The sequence below is a fragment of the Vitis riparia genome, chromosome 14, assembly GCF_004353265.1.
Source record: "Vitis riparia cultivar Riparia Gloire de Montpellier isolate 1030 chromosome 14, EGFV_Vit.rip_1.0, whole genome shotgun sequence".
Classification (NCBI taxonomy): Eukaryota; Viridiplantae; Streptophyta; class Magnoliopsida; order Vitales; family Vitaceae; genus Vitis; species Vitis riparia.
In genome coordinates, this window is record NC_048444.1 from 6406911 (window position 1) to 6426631 (window position 19721).

The 19721-nt window shown below is 35.4% G+C and overlaps 2 protein-coding genes across 3 annotated transcripts; both read right to left on the minus strand.

The window, feature by feature from the left end:
- Positions 1-29: 29 nt before the first annotated feature.
- On the minus strand, positions 30-9410 carry LOC117930403 (ABC transporter B family member 27-like). Of its 2 annotated transcripts, none has more exons than XM_034851046.1 (17): positions 9076-9410; positions 8055-8129; positions 7924-7959; positions 7762-7836; positions 6281-6405; positions 5383-5437; positions 4973-5144; positions 4786-4904; positions 4253-4363; positions 4013-4157; positions 3469-3601; positions 3166-3241; positions 2619-2684; positions 2379-2486; positions 1806-1913; positions 1525-1722; positions 30-557 (listed from the first exon to the last, which is right to left on the minus strand). In XM_034851046.1, the coding sequence occupies exons 1-17, from the start codon at positions 9118-9120 to the stop codon at positions 354-356; spliced, it is 1851 nt and encodes a 616-aa protein (XP_034706937.1). In that variant the 5' UTR covers positions 9121-9410; the 3' UTR covers positions 30-353. The 2 variants fall into 2 exon arrangements, with proteins under 2 accessions (XP_034706937.1, XP_034706936.1); XM_034851045.1 differs by having other exon boundaries at positions 5383-5482.
- Positions 9411-10550: 1140 nt separating this feature from the next.
- Positions 10551-19096, minus strand: LOC117930068 (ABC transporter B family member 27-like). Its single transcript, XM_034850514.1, has 15 exons — positions 18997-19096; positions 18364-18400; positions 17923-17958; positions 17773-17833; positions 16220-16344; positions 15311-15410; positions 13685-13795; positions 13444-13588; positions 12931-13063; positions 12712-12787; positions 12227-12292; positions 11985-12092; positions 11423-11530; positions 11142-11339; positions 10551-10840 (listed from the first exon to the last, which is right to left on the minus strand). Exons 1-15 carry the CDS (start codon positions 19094-19096, stop codon positions 10637-10639), a joined length of 1608 nt encoding a protein of 535 aa, XP_034706405.1. The 3' UTR covers positions 10551-10636.
- Between the last annotated feature and the right edge of the window lie 625 nt (positions 19097-19721).

The following is a 19721-nucleotide window of genomic DNA, read 5'->3' on the forward strand; positions in this document are numbered from 1 at the left end:
GATGGACACTTACTTCTTCTAATGGGGTGTTGAAGAAAAATTAAATTGTTGATTGTAACTATGTGAAACATGAGACCAGTAAAACATAGGTCTTCCAATGAGAAGCCCAGTTGGTGCAGCTTCAGTAGGATAACACGAGCATCGATCTTTTTCATGTGAATTAGGTTGATTTCACTAGTTGACCGTGCTGTGTTGGAATAGAATTGTGGCATCCAAGACAATTTGTCTGTTGTATTGTGGGGTGTAAAGAATAGTCTAAAGGGATGACAGAGGTTTGGAACATTGTTTCACATTACTAATCATTCAAGCAGAGGAATCATTTACAAACGAAGATTTCAGTCCACCTAATATAACTAGTTGGGGGTTAAAGGCCCTTGCAGTTGCCTTTTGACGAGGCCGGTGTAAATACCATTCTTGCCGAGGAGCTCCTCATGGTTGCCACTTTCTGCTATTCGACCTTCGGATATTACAGCAACGGTGTCTGCACTTTTTACGGTTGAAAGCCTGTGTGCTATTACCAGAACTGTCCTGCCCCTCATCAGAGACTCCATTGCATCCTGCCCACCACATCCAGGATTGGTTAACCAAGAAATAGCATCATTTTATCAGGTGGAAAATCATGCACATTTTGTATACCCCCTAGCTTAGGTAGCTTTCCTATGATCCTATCCTTTCTTCCATTTGGATTCTTAATCTCCAAAACATTTTATACCTTTCCTTTGAAAAGAAATTTCAGAAGAAAAAAGGGAAAATAGTTTACATGAATTGCCCACTTAATTTGGTTCTCACAAAGAATCATGGAGAAAGGAACAAAATGCTTGTATATTTTCAAAATTTTTATTCTCAAGAAAATTATAATTACAGAAGATCAGAAATTTTTTGAGTTTTCCATTATTTTTCTCCATCCTTACCTTTTCCCCTTCTCTCATGGTTTCTTAGTACTATATCTAGTTCCAACCATGAAATATACGCCATTAAAATTCCTCAAATTTTCCTTGATCTTAGATTCTTACATAACAAGCTCACATAAATTCAGAAATTCAGGAAACTTTGATGATACGACTTCTTGTATCTGTCTGAAACAAATGAAAGCATATTTTGCAGTTCATCGTTTGGTTGATGAGATTATAGAAATGCATGACAGCATAACAAGATCTGTTGGGGTATGATTATAGAAAGTTTTCATGGGGTCAACTTTGGTCTTTAGTTATATCAGCTATCAAACTTGGGCTGATGATTAACTTGGCAGCCATAGAAGAAACTCAAATGCCTGCTTCCATAATCTGTGTTACCTTGGTGTAGGGATTGAAAATGCTACTGACAGAATTAAAGCTGCCAAGTTAAAATGGGATTGTGGTTGCTTCCGATACATTACTTGCCTATGCATTTTAATCCAATTGATAGTTTTCAAACAAATATGGTGTCAAGGTTAGGCATTGCCTTATTAGCTTGAGTGCCATCCGCTTGAATGCTTTGTAAAAGTAGTACTTTCAAGCTTAAAATTTATGAGTATGCCAGTCTCACCTGAACAAGGTATTCACTCTCGGCATCCAGAGCGCTGGTGGCTTCGTCTAATAGCAAAACTCTTGGGTCCATCAGGAGTGCCCTCGCAATTGCAATCCTTTGTTTCTGGCCTCCTGAGAGTCTCAACCCACGCTCTCCAACAACAGTTCGATATTTTTCAGGAAAATTTTCTATGAAATCATGGGCATTAGCCATTTTCTGCAGTTGCCGTAACTCTGTCAGCATATACAATTGCCAACTCAAAATTTTGAAGGGGAAAAGAGAAGCTGCTGAAAACTCACAGCTGCATGTTGTATATCTGAACTGCTTGCTTTGCCATCAAACCCGTAGGCAATGTTCTCTTCCACAGAGCAATTGAAAAGTACAGGCTCCTGGCTCACTATACTTATCTGCATATTTTGGAAGAAAAAATGACAGCTGATGTGTTCACAACCAATATAAGAATATTAAAAATTAGCATTCTAATGGTTTTAGGTTATGACACAAGAGTAAACCTAAAGTGATGCTGACATGCCATCAAGGCTTTAAGATTCAAATAATTTTGGTTCAGCTGGCTAATCTTAGTGATTTAACTGTTAGGGAGGACCTTTGGCCTATTCCAATCATGTTTCCTAGTCCTCATTTTAAGCTACCACAGGTGAATTCAGTCATAATGAATGTCATTTGAGCAGAGATAGCAGTGAACGAGTCTGTTAATTTTCTAGTTCACTAAGGGCTTTCCTATGGGTTTATATAGAAAGCAACCCCTCCTTTCTCTTGCCACTGGCTGCATAAAAATTTCATGGGAGCAAGATAAACTGCATGAAAATGAATATCATGGGCTTCCCAACAAAAATATCTAGGGCCAAGATTACCTTCTTGTGTAGATACTTGTGTGATATTTCCACCAGAGGAACCCCATTTAGCAAAATCTTTCCCTTGAGAGGGTCGTAAAACCTCTCAATTAGGCCAGCAATTGTTGTCTGCAATATACAAAACAAAGTTAATGAAGTTGTCACTAGGTTTTGGTCAATCACTTGTTTATCTAAAACTGGAAAAAATGAAGTCAAGAGGAATGGGCAATGGCCTAACAGAGAAAGAATAATGATAATTACTTTTCCACCACCACTTGGACCAACAAGGGCAACTTTTGAACCAGGCCTCAGTTTCAAAGTTATTCCCTGAAATTGAAACAAGGGTTGTTAGATACTAAGATGTAGTCCGAAAATTTTCAGTTCTTGTCATCTACTGTAAACATATTAAACTCATACTATGGTTAGATGGTTCCTGTATGGGATCAAGCATTTTGATTAGATAAGTCAAGGATAACTTTTTGGATTCTTACAAGAACTATTCCAACCCAGCTAGCTGTTAGATTTAAAATTCCATTTTCTTTTCTTGACAGCTCTTCTACAAGACAGAGCAGTACGGACATTTTTCATTTCCTTTTCATCTTGGTATCCTAAAGCCTAAAGGGGGTGAGAGAATAAAACAAACTCATAACCATGGTATCTATGTGCATTGATTCTAAAAGAATAATGATGGTTTGCTAGAAAAGAAGCATATTCTTGGTTTTAAATGCTTGTCCAGTTTCAGAACGCGCACACTCATATGTTGATAGTCTTCAGAACACAATTACATATAACCGTGCAAAACCATTACCTTGAGTATCATGTGACTGGGCCGAGAAGGATATGCAAACCAGATATCATCTAATTCCACATCTCCATCTGGATTCCTGCTCCATCAAACCCACATTGTCATCAACAAGGATGGGTTTAGCATTAGTAAAAAAGCCAACAAAATGGTTACCTACTGATATTAGATGCTAAAAAAAAAGGTCCTCAGTTAGATCTCCTAAATCAGTAGTTCTTAAAATAAAAAATTTCTCAGTTTGATTTCCTAAATCAGTGATTGGTATGCACAGGTGATGTGGGGAGGACAGAGTGATGTTAGTTAACCAACCCTAAGGGGCACTCATTCCCCGATATCGGCATGGTTGAGACACGATCTAGCAGCTGAAAAACTCTCCTACTTGCACCTGCAGCTTTCATTCCAGATGTATATAGTCCTGCTAGTGAGGATACTGAGTTTCGAACTGCGTTTCAAGAGTTTTAGCACATTAAGTACTTTAGTATCCAAAAGCTTCTGATAATAAAGTATAAGCTGTGAATTACATTCTATTCGATAAGGCAATAGAGAAGTGCTAAATCAGGCTAAGAATATTGGTTTGGAGTAAATATAAATCATAAGCTGAGTTCATAAAACCATCAAAAGAAGATCAACAACATTAAAAATACGTACATGTAACCATGTACAAGAAATGGCTTCTTGTCTTGATTTTTATATTTTAGTAAGCTTTGAGGTCTTAATCATGCTACAGAGAAAAACTCTGAAGATGTTAAAAGATCAGCTAATTTTGAAATTCTTCTGTGTTCAATCCAAAAATTCCAGTAGTGATACAAAATCTTGGCCTACTTTTGGAGGCAGCATACAGGAAGGGACGTACCTGTGAGGCAATACAGAATAAAGGATGTAAGTGAGCCAGTAGTAATTGAGCGTGTTATTGTTAAGATAGCTCCATAAACCAGCACTGTAATAAGAGACAATGTGGATGCTGCACCTAGACCTCCATAAAATAGAGCAACTAATTTCTGTGGCAGAAAACAGTAATAGTTCAAAGCTCAGAATCTCCTCATATCTATGCATCACCATCTTACAAATGATAAGAGGGAATCAAGAAACTCACAGCTTGTCTAAGTCCAAGCTTGAGGGTATCATCAACTTTTTCTGAGTAACTTGAAATTGCATAACCTTCTTGAGCAAAAGATCTCACTGTCCGAATGGCCCCAAAAGATTCCTATAAAGCATCAATTTTGCTTAGGGAAACTACCACTTGAAAAACTCAGAAGATTAACCAACAATAACTCACTGGTAAGCCCTTTCGCTTATATAGAACAGAAGGATCCAACTGGATGTCTTACTTGTCTAGCAATATTTAATGTCAACATACAAGTTACAGTTACCAGAAAAACAAGAAAAATACTCAACACAGACTTTAATTCAGGTTCTGTTGCAGTCTCTTGACGGGTTCAGACTAGCTGGTTTAAACTTCAAATACATAACATTAATTCAGAATTTTTCCGTGAAAAAAAATGCCAGGGGTTCATTATGGTACACATTGTACAAAATATTAGGATTATAAAATGTATATGATTTCCAAGATTCACTATTACTAGAATAAAATAAAATAAAAATCAGAATTAAAATGTTGCCTACAACCTCTGCCATTGAGGAAGCATCTGCAGCTGCAGCTTGAGTTGTATTTGAAAGTTCGCGAAGATGGTAACCAAATTTACGTGCAGCAACTGAAATGACTGGCACTACAGCCAAAGCCAACACTATGGAGGAAAAAAAAATAGTAAGCATAATACTCCATTGCTCAAAATGAATTACTGCAAATACTTACATGTTAACTTCCATGATGATGAGAACATGAAGCTAAGGCCGATAGCAGCAGTTGTTATGCTTGTAAGAGCTGAAGAGAGATTGGAAGTTGCCACATTCTTTATGATCTGGGAGTCTTCAGATAGTCTGCTTAGGAGTTCCCCCGTTCGAGTAACATCAAAGAAGGCAATTTCCTGTGAATCCAGTAAAACATCAAGTATGCCAAATTGTACTCAAAAGGCCCAGGCGAAAACTAATAGTGGATTGTAGAAAAAAATACTCTTGGACCAGTTTCCTTACTATGCCTCCATGGTCTCCAACACCATGTAAAATGTGTATAGTGAGATCTATGAATTTGAACCCATAAAACCCGCTAGTGCAATGGCTTAAACATATATAGGGCTCTTTAGAATTAAGAGTTGATGGGCTTACCTGATTAATGAGATGACTGAATAAGTCCTTTCTCAAACGAGCTACAATCCTTTCACTAACAGAAGCAAACAACCATTCCTCAAGTGCTGAACACAGAGAACTAAAAAGAAATGAAGGCTGATTAATTGCCTAAGAAGTTGCAATGGGCAGTCAACAAAAACCAATGTCGGCTGGGAAAATGGATATGATAATAGGATTTTCTTGCATCCAAAAGCAGACATGGAGGAAAATTAGTGACTGCCATTTCTTATTTTTTATTTAAGCTAAAATGGAAAATTAATGGAATCACCAATGCCATCTGGAAGAGATCTTTAACTCAAAGGTGGGAATAGGACTCAAACAAACTAGCATTAATAAAAGAAACTCCATGATAGAGGCATAAGCAGGCATAAAACTGAACAGATCAATAAAAATTTTCTTTTGCTCTTTAAAGTCCTGGGATTGGTTTCAATAGATTAGGAGGGGTTGGAAGAGTTATTTTCCCAATCACAATTTCCATTGGGTAGAAAAGGAATTGAACTTCTGATTTGTTATGCCTATCGACAAAAGTAACAAATTCACTAACAATGCATTTCTTGGCAAATGGATTCAATCCACATCTTTTCTGTCTTGTTTGAGCATTAAGCTTGGTGATGTACCATAGGATCATCAACATACACATGAAAGCAGCATACGGATGAGTTCAATTTTTTTAGATCATCAAATGCCCTCAAAGAAATGTTAACCAAAAAAATATTCAGTTGGTAGGAAAAAGAAAACAATAATCTCACTTCATGTCTTGCATAAAATGAATAGAGTTATCAGTTCCTGTAGGGAATACAAATGCTACAGAATTTTCTGGAGTACTCAAATACAATGAAGATCAAAGAAGAGAAAACTGTGGTAGAATTGGCCATACCCTAATACAACTATCAGCACGATATCTAGTACAGCATTCTTGACAGCAACCAAGGCTTCAGATTGTTGTTCAGGAGTCCTTATATCTCTTGATACAATGTCTATTATTATTCCACAATATTTTGGCTGTAACATAAGAAACTAAATATAAGACACACCAAGAAAAATATAATAGGAGAAGAAACCAAATTATATGTTCAAATTTGCCTTTGAATTTTGTGGTTTGTGATATGATCTTACATGGGTATTTCTTTTGCAATCTGTCTGAATAGAGGAGTTAAAGAAACAGTTTTCACCTGTATATGCCATGCCCACTTGCAGCAAAGAGACTACTATTATAGTTAACACTAACATTCTCATTGCTTGATAACTTGATAGGTTTTATGGAAAACAAATGACTCTAGTCATAATCCAAGGAAAAAAAAAAAAAAAAGGAAGGGAAAGATATAAATCATGAATTATTGGAAATCCTAAAAAATATTTAATTAAACACTTCCAATTTTCATTTAATAAGCTAGTTGATATAAGGAACAATACAACCATAACACCTAGATGAGCATAAGCAAAGAAATTAGCAACCATAATACCTAGATGAGCATAAGCAAAGAAATTAGCTCGTGTCCAGTTGATCACTCAGCAAACTTATGCGGTCCAATATAATGTGACTATCAATTTTTTGGGTTATCCCGTTCCAAGCCACATCCATGATTAATAATGTGCCCAAGGGGGTTTAAATTGAACTCAAGATTTTCCAATGTTATATTTCTATAATATATGAAACAAAGAGGTATGACAGCAAGGCTCATATAGATGTCGTAAACACAAGAAATTTAGTTGCTTGAACTTCTAGTTCCACCCTTTAGAAACTCCACTAAGGACTTAGGGAGACCTCTGCCTCTTTTAATCCCATGGTTTAAATCTGGAGGAATAATGAGGCATAGTGTTTATGGACTGAAAATTAAGATTTATTAGATTATCAACTCAACTTTTAAGTTTGATTCTGAAGCCACCGTCATTTAACTTAGAAAATACTAGTATAATGACTTAATACTTGAAAGTCAGAGAAAAGGGCTTGAAATGGGGCAGATTAGTGACCTTCATGTGGTTGGGCAAGTGATAATGGTGTAGTCATGAATATTTTTGACTTTGGGCTTTGTAACTTCTAGAAAAAGTATGCAAAGTTATGAAGGAGATAGAAAAAAGAGTTGTGTACATGACATGGTATTGATCTTCAATCTCACCTCAAGCAGAATGAGGTAGATTCAAATAGAAGACCTGTTCCTTGTGAAGGAGCATGCTATAATAAATCTTGAAAGTTCCAGATTTTGACATTCATCACTGAGCCAACACCATTCCTAAGCAGGTATTTCTTTCTTTCTTTCATTCTTTCTTTCCTTTTTAATCCCAGTGAGATGATATTTTTTTGTTGGAAAGAAACATGAGAGAGACAGAGCATAGGCACCAGTACAAAAGAAAACTTACAATCATAACACTTGATGTAGATTCTATCAGAAGTGCGATGGTGGCAATAATTAGCTTCCCAGCATAAGGCATTGCCTGGAAAGTGGAGATGCCATCAGCTTCATATATACAGAAATGTGACTCCATTTCTAGAAATAATTATAAAAGCAAGTCCTCTCTTACCAAGAAAAATACTCTGAAAAATCCCACTTTTGCTGCCTGTATTAGCCAAAATAAAATCAAGTTCCTTATAGAACTGCTCCTGATGAGAGTTGAATGGAAACATGGATTCAAACAACACAAATAACAATCACCTGATCTGCATCTCCACGCTCAAGGTCTGTCAGGAGATCATTGGCAGCCTGGTCATCATTTGGCTTTTTCTCTGCCTAGAGTGATAAAAGTGATTCAACTATCAGTTAAGATAAACTAAAAGCTCATATTTGAAATTTGGAAGGAAACTGCAGTTCTTTTTGTCTCATGGAAAAGAAAAGTCAGGGAAAGAAGTTTGTTCATGTCCATTGATGTGGCAGCTCATCATCTAGACTGCAGGATTACTAAGCCACATCAAAATTATACATACCACCAACTCAATTTTGCTTGTATATTAATTATACATACAACTCAACAACTATTGGAACATTTATTTAAAAGCTAAATTGTAAGCACCTGCTCCCTTCCATGTGGATGTCCGATCTCACATGTCTTTGGGCTTAATGGGTCATCATGACTTTAAAACGTGTTTACATAGTTAAGAAGAGTCTAATACTGTGAAGAAATTCTTTCCTATATATGTCCCTTCTGGGCTTAAGCTAAATGAACTGACATAACTTTAAAAAACGTTTATATGGTTAAGAATAACCCACTGCATATGTACAGTGTGAGGAACTTCTTCCGTATCCATGGGCCTAAATTTGTGTTAGGGTTAAAACCAATCTCCTTGAGACAAGAAGAATTTATGACAAAGGCAAAGTGGTTAAAAATGAAACTGGACTGCAGAATAAGAAAAGAGCAAACAACTTCTGAATTATCATGGAGAAGAAATTACAACCAACCCAGAAAACAAATTAGTAAAATTAATATGGAGAAGAAAACTGAACAAACCCATCAAAGATCTTGATATGGGCATGCCAACAGAACATGGTCTTGCTAAAAAATTTCAGAATATACCAGTACCAGCACAAGCCTTTCAATGAAAATTACAGGAGGGAAAAAAAAAAAAAAACCAAAATAACAAAGAAAAAAAACCTGAATGGGCTACTCAAAGAATTAAAAACATTATGCAAATACAAAGAAATCAAGAAAGAAAACCAAATGGGTTCATAGGAAACTCACCTCCTTGTTCAAAAGAGGGGCAGTACTCTCACTACCAGAGGCCATATTCGGTTTGGAGGTTTTCTCTTAATGCTGTATCTTTTTTTGTTTCTTATCCCGTAAAGAGGGTATAAGAGCTTCAAGAAAATCCAAATTCCAACATTTTCGCCGGAAAAACAATGGAAAAAGAAAGTCGTGGGAAACCACCCATGCAGAGAAGTTACGGGAAAAGACAACTGCAGAAAATCAGTAACCAAAGAAATACAAAAAAAAGAGGAAAAATATGACAAACGAACGTAGCCTTTGATACAATTGGAGGTGGAAAGTGGGTGTCTTTGCTCCATTGACTTCAAAATTCTGAGAAGCAATGAGAATAAAGATTCATGTCACTCCCCAATCCCCACTTGTAATTACTTTTAAATTATTTATTAAAAATAGGTATGACGTATGAACTTCCAGCTGATCCGATGATGGCAGCATTCAATTTCTCCAATGAGATTATCTCGAGTCTTGACTAAGTAATAATCTATGAATTGTGAGACTGTGACAGCAAGTAGGTAGCACGTCTACTAATATATAAGTATGGAGGCGGCGGGTTTGGTTTGGAATGAAGGCTATACCAATTCCTACTTTGTCACTTAGAAAAACTATTCTTTTTAACCAACAAAATCCATTGTTTCTCAACAATGAGAGTCCATTTGCCGATGTTAAAAATTTGGAATGCTCGAGTAATCTGTTTTTAAAATTTTAAATATTTTTTAAAAATAATTTTTTTATATATCACTTACATAATATCCAAATCCAAAAAATATAATAAATAAATATGAGCTTAACTTTGGGCTAAAACCCAAAAAATAAATTAATATATATCATAAAATAATTTTTAAAAACTTTCATATGTCGCCAAAAATGCATAGAAAGAAAGCTATGCACTAGATTTAAGTGAAAAGAAGAGAATTTTGAATTTATTTTTTTAAAATTAAGCTTTAAAGTAAGTGATATTTATTAAAGATTTTTTATTTTTAGTTAAGTTTAAAAACTTTAAAGAAAGCTATGGTTGCATATTTAAGTGAAGTGAAGGAGAATTTTGATTTTTTTAATTAAGCTTTAAAATAAGTAATATTTGAAGATTTTTTATTTTTAGTTTCTTCTTCTGAACTTTAGTTTTCTAATAAGACTTAGGAAGAATTAATTGATACAAGAAAGATAAGAAGATGAATAGAAATGTAAATAAATCTAAAATGTCATAAAGAAAAAGAAAAAAGAAAAAAGAAAAAATAAAAACCCTAAGATTGAAAGTTTGATGCTTTATTATTGTGACATAAAATAATATTTTTTCATGTGAAGCATTGGAGTTTATATTGGATATAGGGTTATTGGGGCACATGGTATCCATGCATAATTGAAATTTTCATGTGCAAGAGATAAGAATTGTATGAAAAGTTGATGGATAATGTAACTTAGAGTTGGGTGTGTGATGTTTTGCATGGTATCCATTTGCAAAGGTTTGGAACATGTCTCACATTATTAATCATTCAAGTAGGAGTCATTACAAATGAAGATTTCAGTCCACTTAATATAACTAGTGGGGAGTTGAAGGTCCTTGGAGTTGCCTTTTGACGAGGCCAGTGTAAATACCATTCTTGCTGAGAAGCTCCTCATGGTTGCCACTTTCTGCTATTCGACCATCACATATTACAGCAACAATGTCTGCAGTTTTTACAGTGGAAAGCCTGTGTGCTATTACCAGAACTGTTCTGCCCCTCATCAGAGACTCCATTGCATCCTGCCCACCACAACCAGAATTGGTTAATCAAGGAACAGTATCGTTTTATCAGGTAGATAAAATCATGCACACTCACTATGCTTAATCTCCTGAACATTTTGTGCCTTTCTTTTTGTTTAGTAAATCACACAAAATACAAAGAAAAATGAAATGGGGTTGTGGTTATTCTAACCAAGAAATAATATTCATAAAAATATGGTGTCAAAGTTAGGCAAATGCCTCATTAGCTTGAGTGCCATCGGCTTGAATGCTTAGTAAAATTAGTGCTTTCAAACTCAGAATTTGTAAGTATGCTACTCACCTGAACAAGGTATTCGCTCTCGGCATCCAGAGCACTTGTGGCTTCGTCTAATAGCAAAACTCTTGGGTCCATCAGGAGTGCCCTCGCAATTGCAATCCTTTGTTTCTGGCCTCCTGCGAGTCTCAACCCACGTTCTCCAACAACAGTTCGATATTTTTCAGGAAAATTTGCTATGAAATCATGGGCATTAGCCATTTTCTGCAGTTGCCATAACTCTGTCAGCATATACAATTGCCAAATCAAAATTTTGAAGGGGAAAAGAAAAGCCGCTGAAAACTCACAGCTGCATTTTCTATTTCTGAACTGCTTGCTTTGCCGTCGAACCCGTAGGCAATGTTCTCTTCCACAGAACAATTGAAAAGGACAGGCTCCTGGCTCACTATACTTATCTGTAATTTTAGAATGAGGAGACTTAGGGTGTTAGAGATCTCTAGACATCAATTGCATTCTAATGATTCAGAACATTTAATCAACACCTTCAAAGAGTAACAAAGATATAAAAGTACTTGTGTACATTACACTGTAGCCTACCATCTACTTCTGTCATTGCTCAAATAATGAAACAGCAGATATCTCATCACCATGGGTGGTTTATGACGTGAAGAGTAAACCTACATACGTTGTTGAAGATTCAAATAATTTTGGTTTAGCTGGGTCATCTTAGTGATTAACTGTTATAGAGCTTCTTAGGCTAAGTTTTTGAGTCAAGGCTCTTCTTTGGCTTTCTATATAAAGCAACCCTCCTATCTGTTGCCACTGCATAAAGATTTTATGGGACGAAGATAAACTGCTAATAGCTACTGTAACAGGTATGCCAATAAAAATATCTATGACCAAGATTACCTTTTTGTGTAGATACTTGTGTGATATTTCCACTAGAGGAACCCCATTTAGCAAAATCTTTCCCTTGAGAGGGTCGTAAAACCTCTCAATTAGGCTAGCAATTGTCGTCTGCAATAAAAAAAAACAAAGTTAATGAAGTTGTTACTAAGTTTTGGTTGATCACTTTGTTTATCTTAAACTGGCAAAAATGAAGTCAAGAGGAATGGGCAATGGCCTAACAGGGAAAGGAAGATGATAATTACTTTTCCACCACCACTTGGACCAACAAGGGCAACTTTTGAACCGGGCCTCAGTTTCAAAGATATTCCCTGAAATTGGAACAATGGTTATAATGCAACAGAGACTGTAAACATATTAACTCATACTATGTGGTTAGATGGTTCCTGTGTGGGATCAAACATTTTCAACCAATAAGTTGAGGAAAACTTTTGGATTGCTACAAGAACTATTCCAACCCAGGTAGTTACAACTTACAAGATTCAAAATTCCATTTCTTTTCTTGACCGATCTTCTACAAAATGAAGCTGTACTGACATTTTTCATTTCCTCTTCATCTTGGTATTCTAAACATACCAATAGCCATGGAATCTATGTGCTTTAATTCTAGAAGAATCATGGTTGGGTAGAAAGATGCATATTCTTAGTTTAAATGGTTGTCCAGCTGCGGAACACAAATATATTGATAGGCTTCAGAACACAACTATATGAAACTGCGCAAAACCATTACCTTGAGTATCATATGACTGGGCCGAGAAGGATATGCAAACCAAATATCATCTAATTCCACATCTCCATCTGGATTCCTGCTCCATTAAACCCACAATGTCGTTGATGAGGATGGGGGTAAGGTAAATAAAAAAAAAAAAATCTTCAATTTAATTTCCTAGATCAGTAATTGGTATGCACACACGCATGTGGGGAGAGACAGTGATGTTAGTTAACCAACCCTAAGGGGCACTTATGCCCTGATATCGGCATTGGTGAGACACGATCTAGCAGCTGAAAAACTCTCCTACTTGCGCCTGCAGCTTTCATTGCAGTTGTATATAGTCCAAATAGTGAGAGCATCGAGATTCCAACTGCAGGTCAAGAGTTTTAGCACATTAGTATCCAAAAGCTTCTGAAAATAAAGTATAAGCTGCCAATTACATTCTATTAGATAAGGATATAGAATTGAGCTGCAGCAGGCTAAGAATATTGTTTAAGAGCAAACATAAATCACAAGCAGAGTTGATAAAACCATCAAAAGCAGATCAACAATATAAAAACATGTACATGTAACCATGTACAAGAAATGGCTTCTTGTTTATATTTCAGTAAGATTTGATGTCTTTATCATGTGAACATGTACATAATTCTGAAATTCTTTTGTGTTCAATCCAAAAATTCCAGAAGTGAAACAGAATCAAAATGTAAAACTTGACCTACTTTTGGATGCAGCATACAAGAAGGGAAGTACCTGTGAGGCTATACAGAATAAAGGATGCAAGTGAGCCTGCAGTCATTGAGCGTGCTATTGTTAAGCTAGCTCCATAAACCACCACTATGACAATAGACAATGTGAATACCGCATTTATTCCTCCATAAAATAGAGCAACTAATTTCTGTGGCAGAAAACAGTAATAGTTCAAAGCTCAAAATCTCCCCACATCTATGCATCACCATCTTACAGACAATAAAGAGGGAATCAGGAAACTCACAGATTGTCTCAGTCCAAGCTTGAGGGTCTCATGAACTTTTTCTGAGTAACTTGAAATTGCATAACCTTCTTGTGCAAAAGATCTCACTGTCCGAATGGCCCCAAAAGATTCCTATAAGCATCAACTTTGGTTAGGGAAACTATCACTTGAAAAACTCACAGAGATGAAGCAGCAAATGTATCCAACAATAGCTTACTGGTACGCCCTTTCTGTACATAGAATGAAACAATTCATCTGGATGTCTTACTTGTCTAGCAATACTTAACATCAGCGTACATGTTATTTTTATCCAAAAAACAAGAAAATAGATGACTGACACACTTTCATATTCATCAAAGACACCATCCCAGAAAAGGGGGAGTCCTAATTTGGCTTCACTAGAGCTTAACTCATAGAGTTCACAATTGTAGCAACTATTTGTAGTCAGTAACAATCATGTTTCACAATATACTCTCTCTACAGCATTGCCCTTTATTAAATCATAAAATAAGTATTTCTGTGTGGTTGATTATCCAGTTATATATATATTTTTTTTATTGAAATAATCCTGACCACATGACTAGATTCTTTTTAGTTGAGCTTGCTGGTCCTTTTGTTGTGTATAGAGATCAATTTCAACGACAACTTAACTTCTAAAAATATTATTGATTTTTAATATGTTCCCAATACATGTCAGATTCTCATATTTGATCAAGCTTTAGATGCTAGATTCACTCTGTTCAGGAGTCTCATTTCCAAATAATGCACACAAGGAAACCAAGGTGAAGGAAAAATTACTTTAGTTTCTGCATGATCATTTAAATACTCAACACAGAGTTTAATCCAGATTCTGTTGCCGTCTCTTGATGGCCTTCAGACTAGCAGGTATAAACTTCAAATCCATAATATTAATGCAGAATTCTTCCATGAAAAAAAATACCAGGTGTTTATTATGGTACACATTGTACAAAATAAAAGGATTATGAAATGTATATGATTTCCAAGATTCGCTATTAATAAAATAAGATAAAACAAAAATCAGGGATTAAAATGTCGCCTACAACCTCAGCCATTGAGCAAGCTACTGCAGCTGCAGCTTGAGTTTTATGTGAAAGTTCACGAAGATAGCGGCCAAATACATGAGCAGCCACTGAAACAACTGGCACTAAAGCCAATACCAACACTGTGCAGAAAAAAAAAAATGAAAAGGTAGGCATGATACTCTCTTGATCAAAAATGAATTACTGCAAGCACTTACATGTTAACTTCCATGATGATGAGAACATGAAGCCAAGACCAATAAATACAATTGTTATGCTTGTAAGAGCTGAAGAGAGATTGGAAGTTGCCACATTCTTTATGATCTGGGAGTCTTCAGATAGTCTACTTAGGAGTTCGCCAGTTAAATATCAAGTATGCTGAATTGTAGTCAAAAGGCCCAGGTGAAAATTAATATTAGATTATACAAAAAGCACTCTTGGATCATTTTCCTTGATATGACCCCATGGACTCCAACAACATGTAAACTGTATATTGCAGGATCCATGAATTTGAACCCATGAAACCCACTAGTGCAATGGCTTAAAAACTGGTAAGATGTCACAAACAACTATGGGGTTCTTTTGAATTAAGAATTGATAGGCTTACCTGATTAATGAGGTGACTGAATAAGTCCTTTCTCAAATGAGCTACAATCCTTTCGCTAACAGAAGCAAACAACCATTCCCGAACTGCTACACACAGAGAACTAAAAAGAAAAGAAGGTTGATTAATTTCCTAAGAAGTTCTAATGGTAGCCAATACAAAACCAATGTGGCTAGGAAAATGGATATGATCATAGGATTTTCTTGCATCCAAAAGCAGACAGAGGAAAATTAGTGACTGCCACTTCTTATCTTTAATTTAAGCTAAAATGGAAAATTGATGGAATCACCAATGTCAGCTGGAAGAAATCTTTAACTCACAGGTGGGAATATGACTCAAACAAACTAACATTAATAAAAGAATTCAATGATAGAGGAAATAAACAAGCATAGAACTGAATAGATCAATAAAATTTTCTTTCACTCTTTAAAGTTCTGGAATTGGTTTCCATAGATTAGGAGAGGTTTGAAGAGTTACTTCCCAATTAAAATTTCCCTAGGGTAAAAACAAATTGAACTCCTGATTTAGTAAGATCTATTCGCAAAAGTAACAACTTCACTTCACTTGTATCAATTGCTCTTCTTGGCAATGGATATTCAGTCCAAGTCTTGTCTGTTACATTTGACAATTTGAGCATTAAATTTGGTGATGTACTGTGGAAATATCAACATACACACCACAGCAGCGTAGGAATGAGTTCAATTTTTTCAGATCATCAAATGACCTCAAAGAAATGTTAGCCAAAAAAATATTCAGTTGGTAGGAAAAAGGACACAATAATCTCACTTCAAGTCTTGCATAAAATGGATGAATATCAATTCCTGCTGGGATTACCAATGCTACGGAATTATCTGGAGTACTCGAATACGATGAAGATCAAAGAAGAGAAAACTCTGGTAGATTTGGCCATACCCTAATACAACTATCAACACAACAGCTAGTGCAGCATTCTTGACAGCAGTCAAGGCTTCAGATTGTTGTTCAGGAGTCCTTATATCTCTTGATACAATGTCTATTACCATTCCACCATATTTTGGCTGTAACATAAGAAATTAAATAAAAGACAAACAAAAAGTTATAATAGGAGCAGAAACCAAATTATATGATCTTACGTGAATATTTCTTTTGCAATCTGTCAGAACAGAAGAGTTAGAGAAAGTTTTCACCAGAATATGCCATGCCCACTTGCAGGAAAGAGACTACCATTACAGTCAACACTAATATTTTCATCACTTAATAACTTGATAGCTTTTATGGAAAACAAATGAATCTATTCATACTCCAAACAAAAGAAACAGGGAAAGATATAAAATCCTGAAATGTTGGAAATCCCAAAAAGAATTTGATTAAACACTTCCAACTTCTATATAACCAGCCAGGTTATATAAGGAAAAATTCAACCAAAACAACCTTGATGAGCTTAAGCAAAGAACTTAGTAGCTAGGGTCTGGTTGCTCAATAAGAAAATTTATGTGATCCAATATAATGTGACAATCAATTTTTTGATTATCTTTGTTAGGACTGTGGAAGCTCTGATACCACTTGTTGGAAACAAATCACAACACCCAATGCAACAAGTAAAATAAAATAAAATAGAGAAGACAAAATTTATGTGGTTCTGTATAATTATCTACGTCCACGGGAAAGGGAGATCAAATTTATTACAAACTTTAAGAATACACACTTCAAACTCTCTCAACCATTCTCTACCTAAAACCCAATGCACCCTTTGCCTATCTCTCTTCACTCTTGAATACTTTTTCTTTCTCTGTCCCTCTTTGTAAATCTATTATAAAACCACATAGTTATAGAATCCTATGGATTAACCCAAACAAACAGTTTCTCATCCTAGTCAAACTTAAAAAGGTAATTTACTAAAATACAAACTCTATAAATATTGACTTTTCTAAAAATAAAAAATAAATAATTTGTGTAATCTCAACAATCTTGTTCACAACCACAATTAATAAGTTGCCCAAGGGGTTTAACTTGAAGGTAAGATTTTCCGGGATAATATTCAAAACAAAGAGGAGTGAGAGCATAAGAAAGGCTTGTATAGGTGTCCTAGTATAAGAAATTTAGTTAGTACTTGAAAATCGAAGAGAAAGGGGCTTGAAAAGGGGCAGATCAGTAACCTTCGTGTGGTTGAGCAAGTGACAATGGTGTTGCATGGATTTTGAAGACTTTGGCTTTTTCACTTGTAGCAAAATCTTAAATAGTGTGCAAAGTTATGAAGGAGATAGAAAAAGAGTTGTGTATATGACATGGTATTGATCTTCAATCTCACCTCAAAACAGAAGGAGGTAGATTCAAATAGAAGACTCGTTCTTTCTGGAGTCAGGAAGCATAATATAATGAATCATAAAAGTTCCATATTTTGACATTCATCACTGAGCCAACACCATTCCTAACAGGGAAAGAACATGAGAGAGGCAGAGCATAGGCAGTGTACAAAAAGGACTTACCAGCATAACAATTGATGTAGATGCTACCAAAAGCGCGATGGTGGCAACATTAGCTTCCCAGCTTCAGGCTTTGCCTGGAAAAGTCAAGATGCTATCAACTTCATATGTTCAGAAATTCTAGAAATAATTATAAAACAAATCCTCTATTACCAAGGAAAATACTCTGAAAAATCCCACTTTTGCTGCCTGTATTAGCCAAATAAAATCAGGCTCAATAGAACTGCTTCTGATGAGTGTTGAATGGAAACATGTATTCAAAAACACAAACAAACAATCACTGATATGCTAAGCCATGCTCAAGGTCATCATTTGCATTTTGCCGTTCTAGAGTGATTAAAGTGAATCAACTGTCAGTTTAAGATGAACTTGAAGCACTACAATATTTTGGTCCCATGCAAAGCCGTAGTCCCTTTCTCTTCAATTACAAGTACCAACAAGTAAAAAAAAAAAAAACCTTGAAAAGGAAAAACTAAAACTCATATATGAAATTTGGAAGGAAGCGTCAGGGAAAGAAAATTGTTCATGTCTGTAGATATGGCAGCTCATTATCCTAGACTGCAGGATTACTAAAATACAACGCATTACACATACCAGGAACTCAATTTAGCTTGTATATTAAGCCTATTTTCTGGAAATGACATTGCAAAAGGAAAGTTAGGCATTTTCCATCAACGCTTGGAGCACTTTCAAATGATTTCCGGGATTGACATTTATCCAAAGCCAAGTCTTGTGATATCTATATAGGATAGGAGAGAAAGTTTATGATGTTGTATAAGTATGAATTTCTCTTAACCATGTAGACGACGTAAGGGCCGACCTAGAGTGAACAATATCTACGAAGTTGGGTGTCGACCATTACAAATGGTATCAGAGCCATCCTACCTTTTGAAACAATATTAAATACAAAAAATTCATTTAATTCATCTAACACAGAAAAACAAATTATTAAATTAAAATGGAGAAGAAAACTGAACAAACCCATCCAAGATCTTGATATGGGCATGCCAAGAGAGCATGGTTTTGCTAAAAAATTGCAGAATATCCAGAACCAGCCTTTCAACGAATTAAAGGAAAAAAAAAAAAACCAAAATAACAAAGAAAAAAAACCTGAATGGGCTACTCAAAGAATTAAAAACATTATGCAAATACAAAGAAATCAAGAAAGAGAACCGAATGGTTCAGAGGAAACTCACCACCTCATTCAAAGGAGGGCAGTCTCATTACCAGAGGCCATTTTCGATTCCGGGGTCTCTCTAATGCTGTATTGTTTATCTCTTAGCCATAAAGAGGGCATTTGAGCTTCAAGAAATCCAAATTCCAACATGTTCGCGGGAAAACGATTGAAAAAGAAAGTCGTTGGAAGTCGTTCGGAAAAGACAACTGCAGAAAATCAGTAACCACCACATAAATAAATAAAAAAAAGGGAAAAATAAAACAAAACTAGTGTAGACTTATAAGATTGGAGCTGGAAACAGGAATGTAGGTGTTTTTGCTTCATTGACTTAGACTCTGATACGATTGGAGGTGGAAACTGGAAAGTAGTGTCTTTGCTCCATTGACTTAGACTCTGATACGATTGGAGGTGGAAATTGGAAAGTAGTGTCTTTGCTCCATTTACTTCTAAATTATGAGAGCACTTATCCTTTCGCCCGTCATTCAAGTGATTGATTTATGGTTTAGAGATGGTTGAATAAATGATATAAACAAAGTAGGTGTCTCTACTCTATGCACTTTTAAATTCTATGAAACTATCTTTTCACCTTTTATTTAAGTTATAGATTTTGGTCGGATTAATGATGGTTGAATCATTGATAGATGTCTGAAAAAGATATATATCTTAAAATTAGTAACCACATAATAATAATAAAAAAAAAAAAGAAAACAAAATTAGCATAGACTAATACGATTGGATAAATGACGAGAATTCATCTTTTCAAGTGTAATTCAAG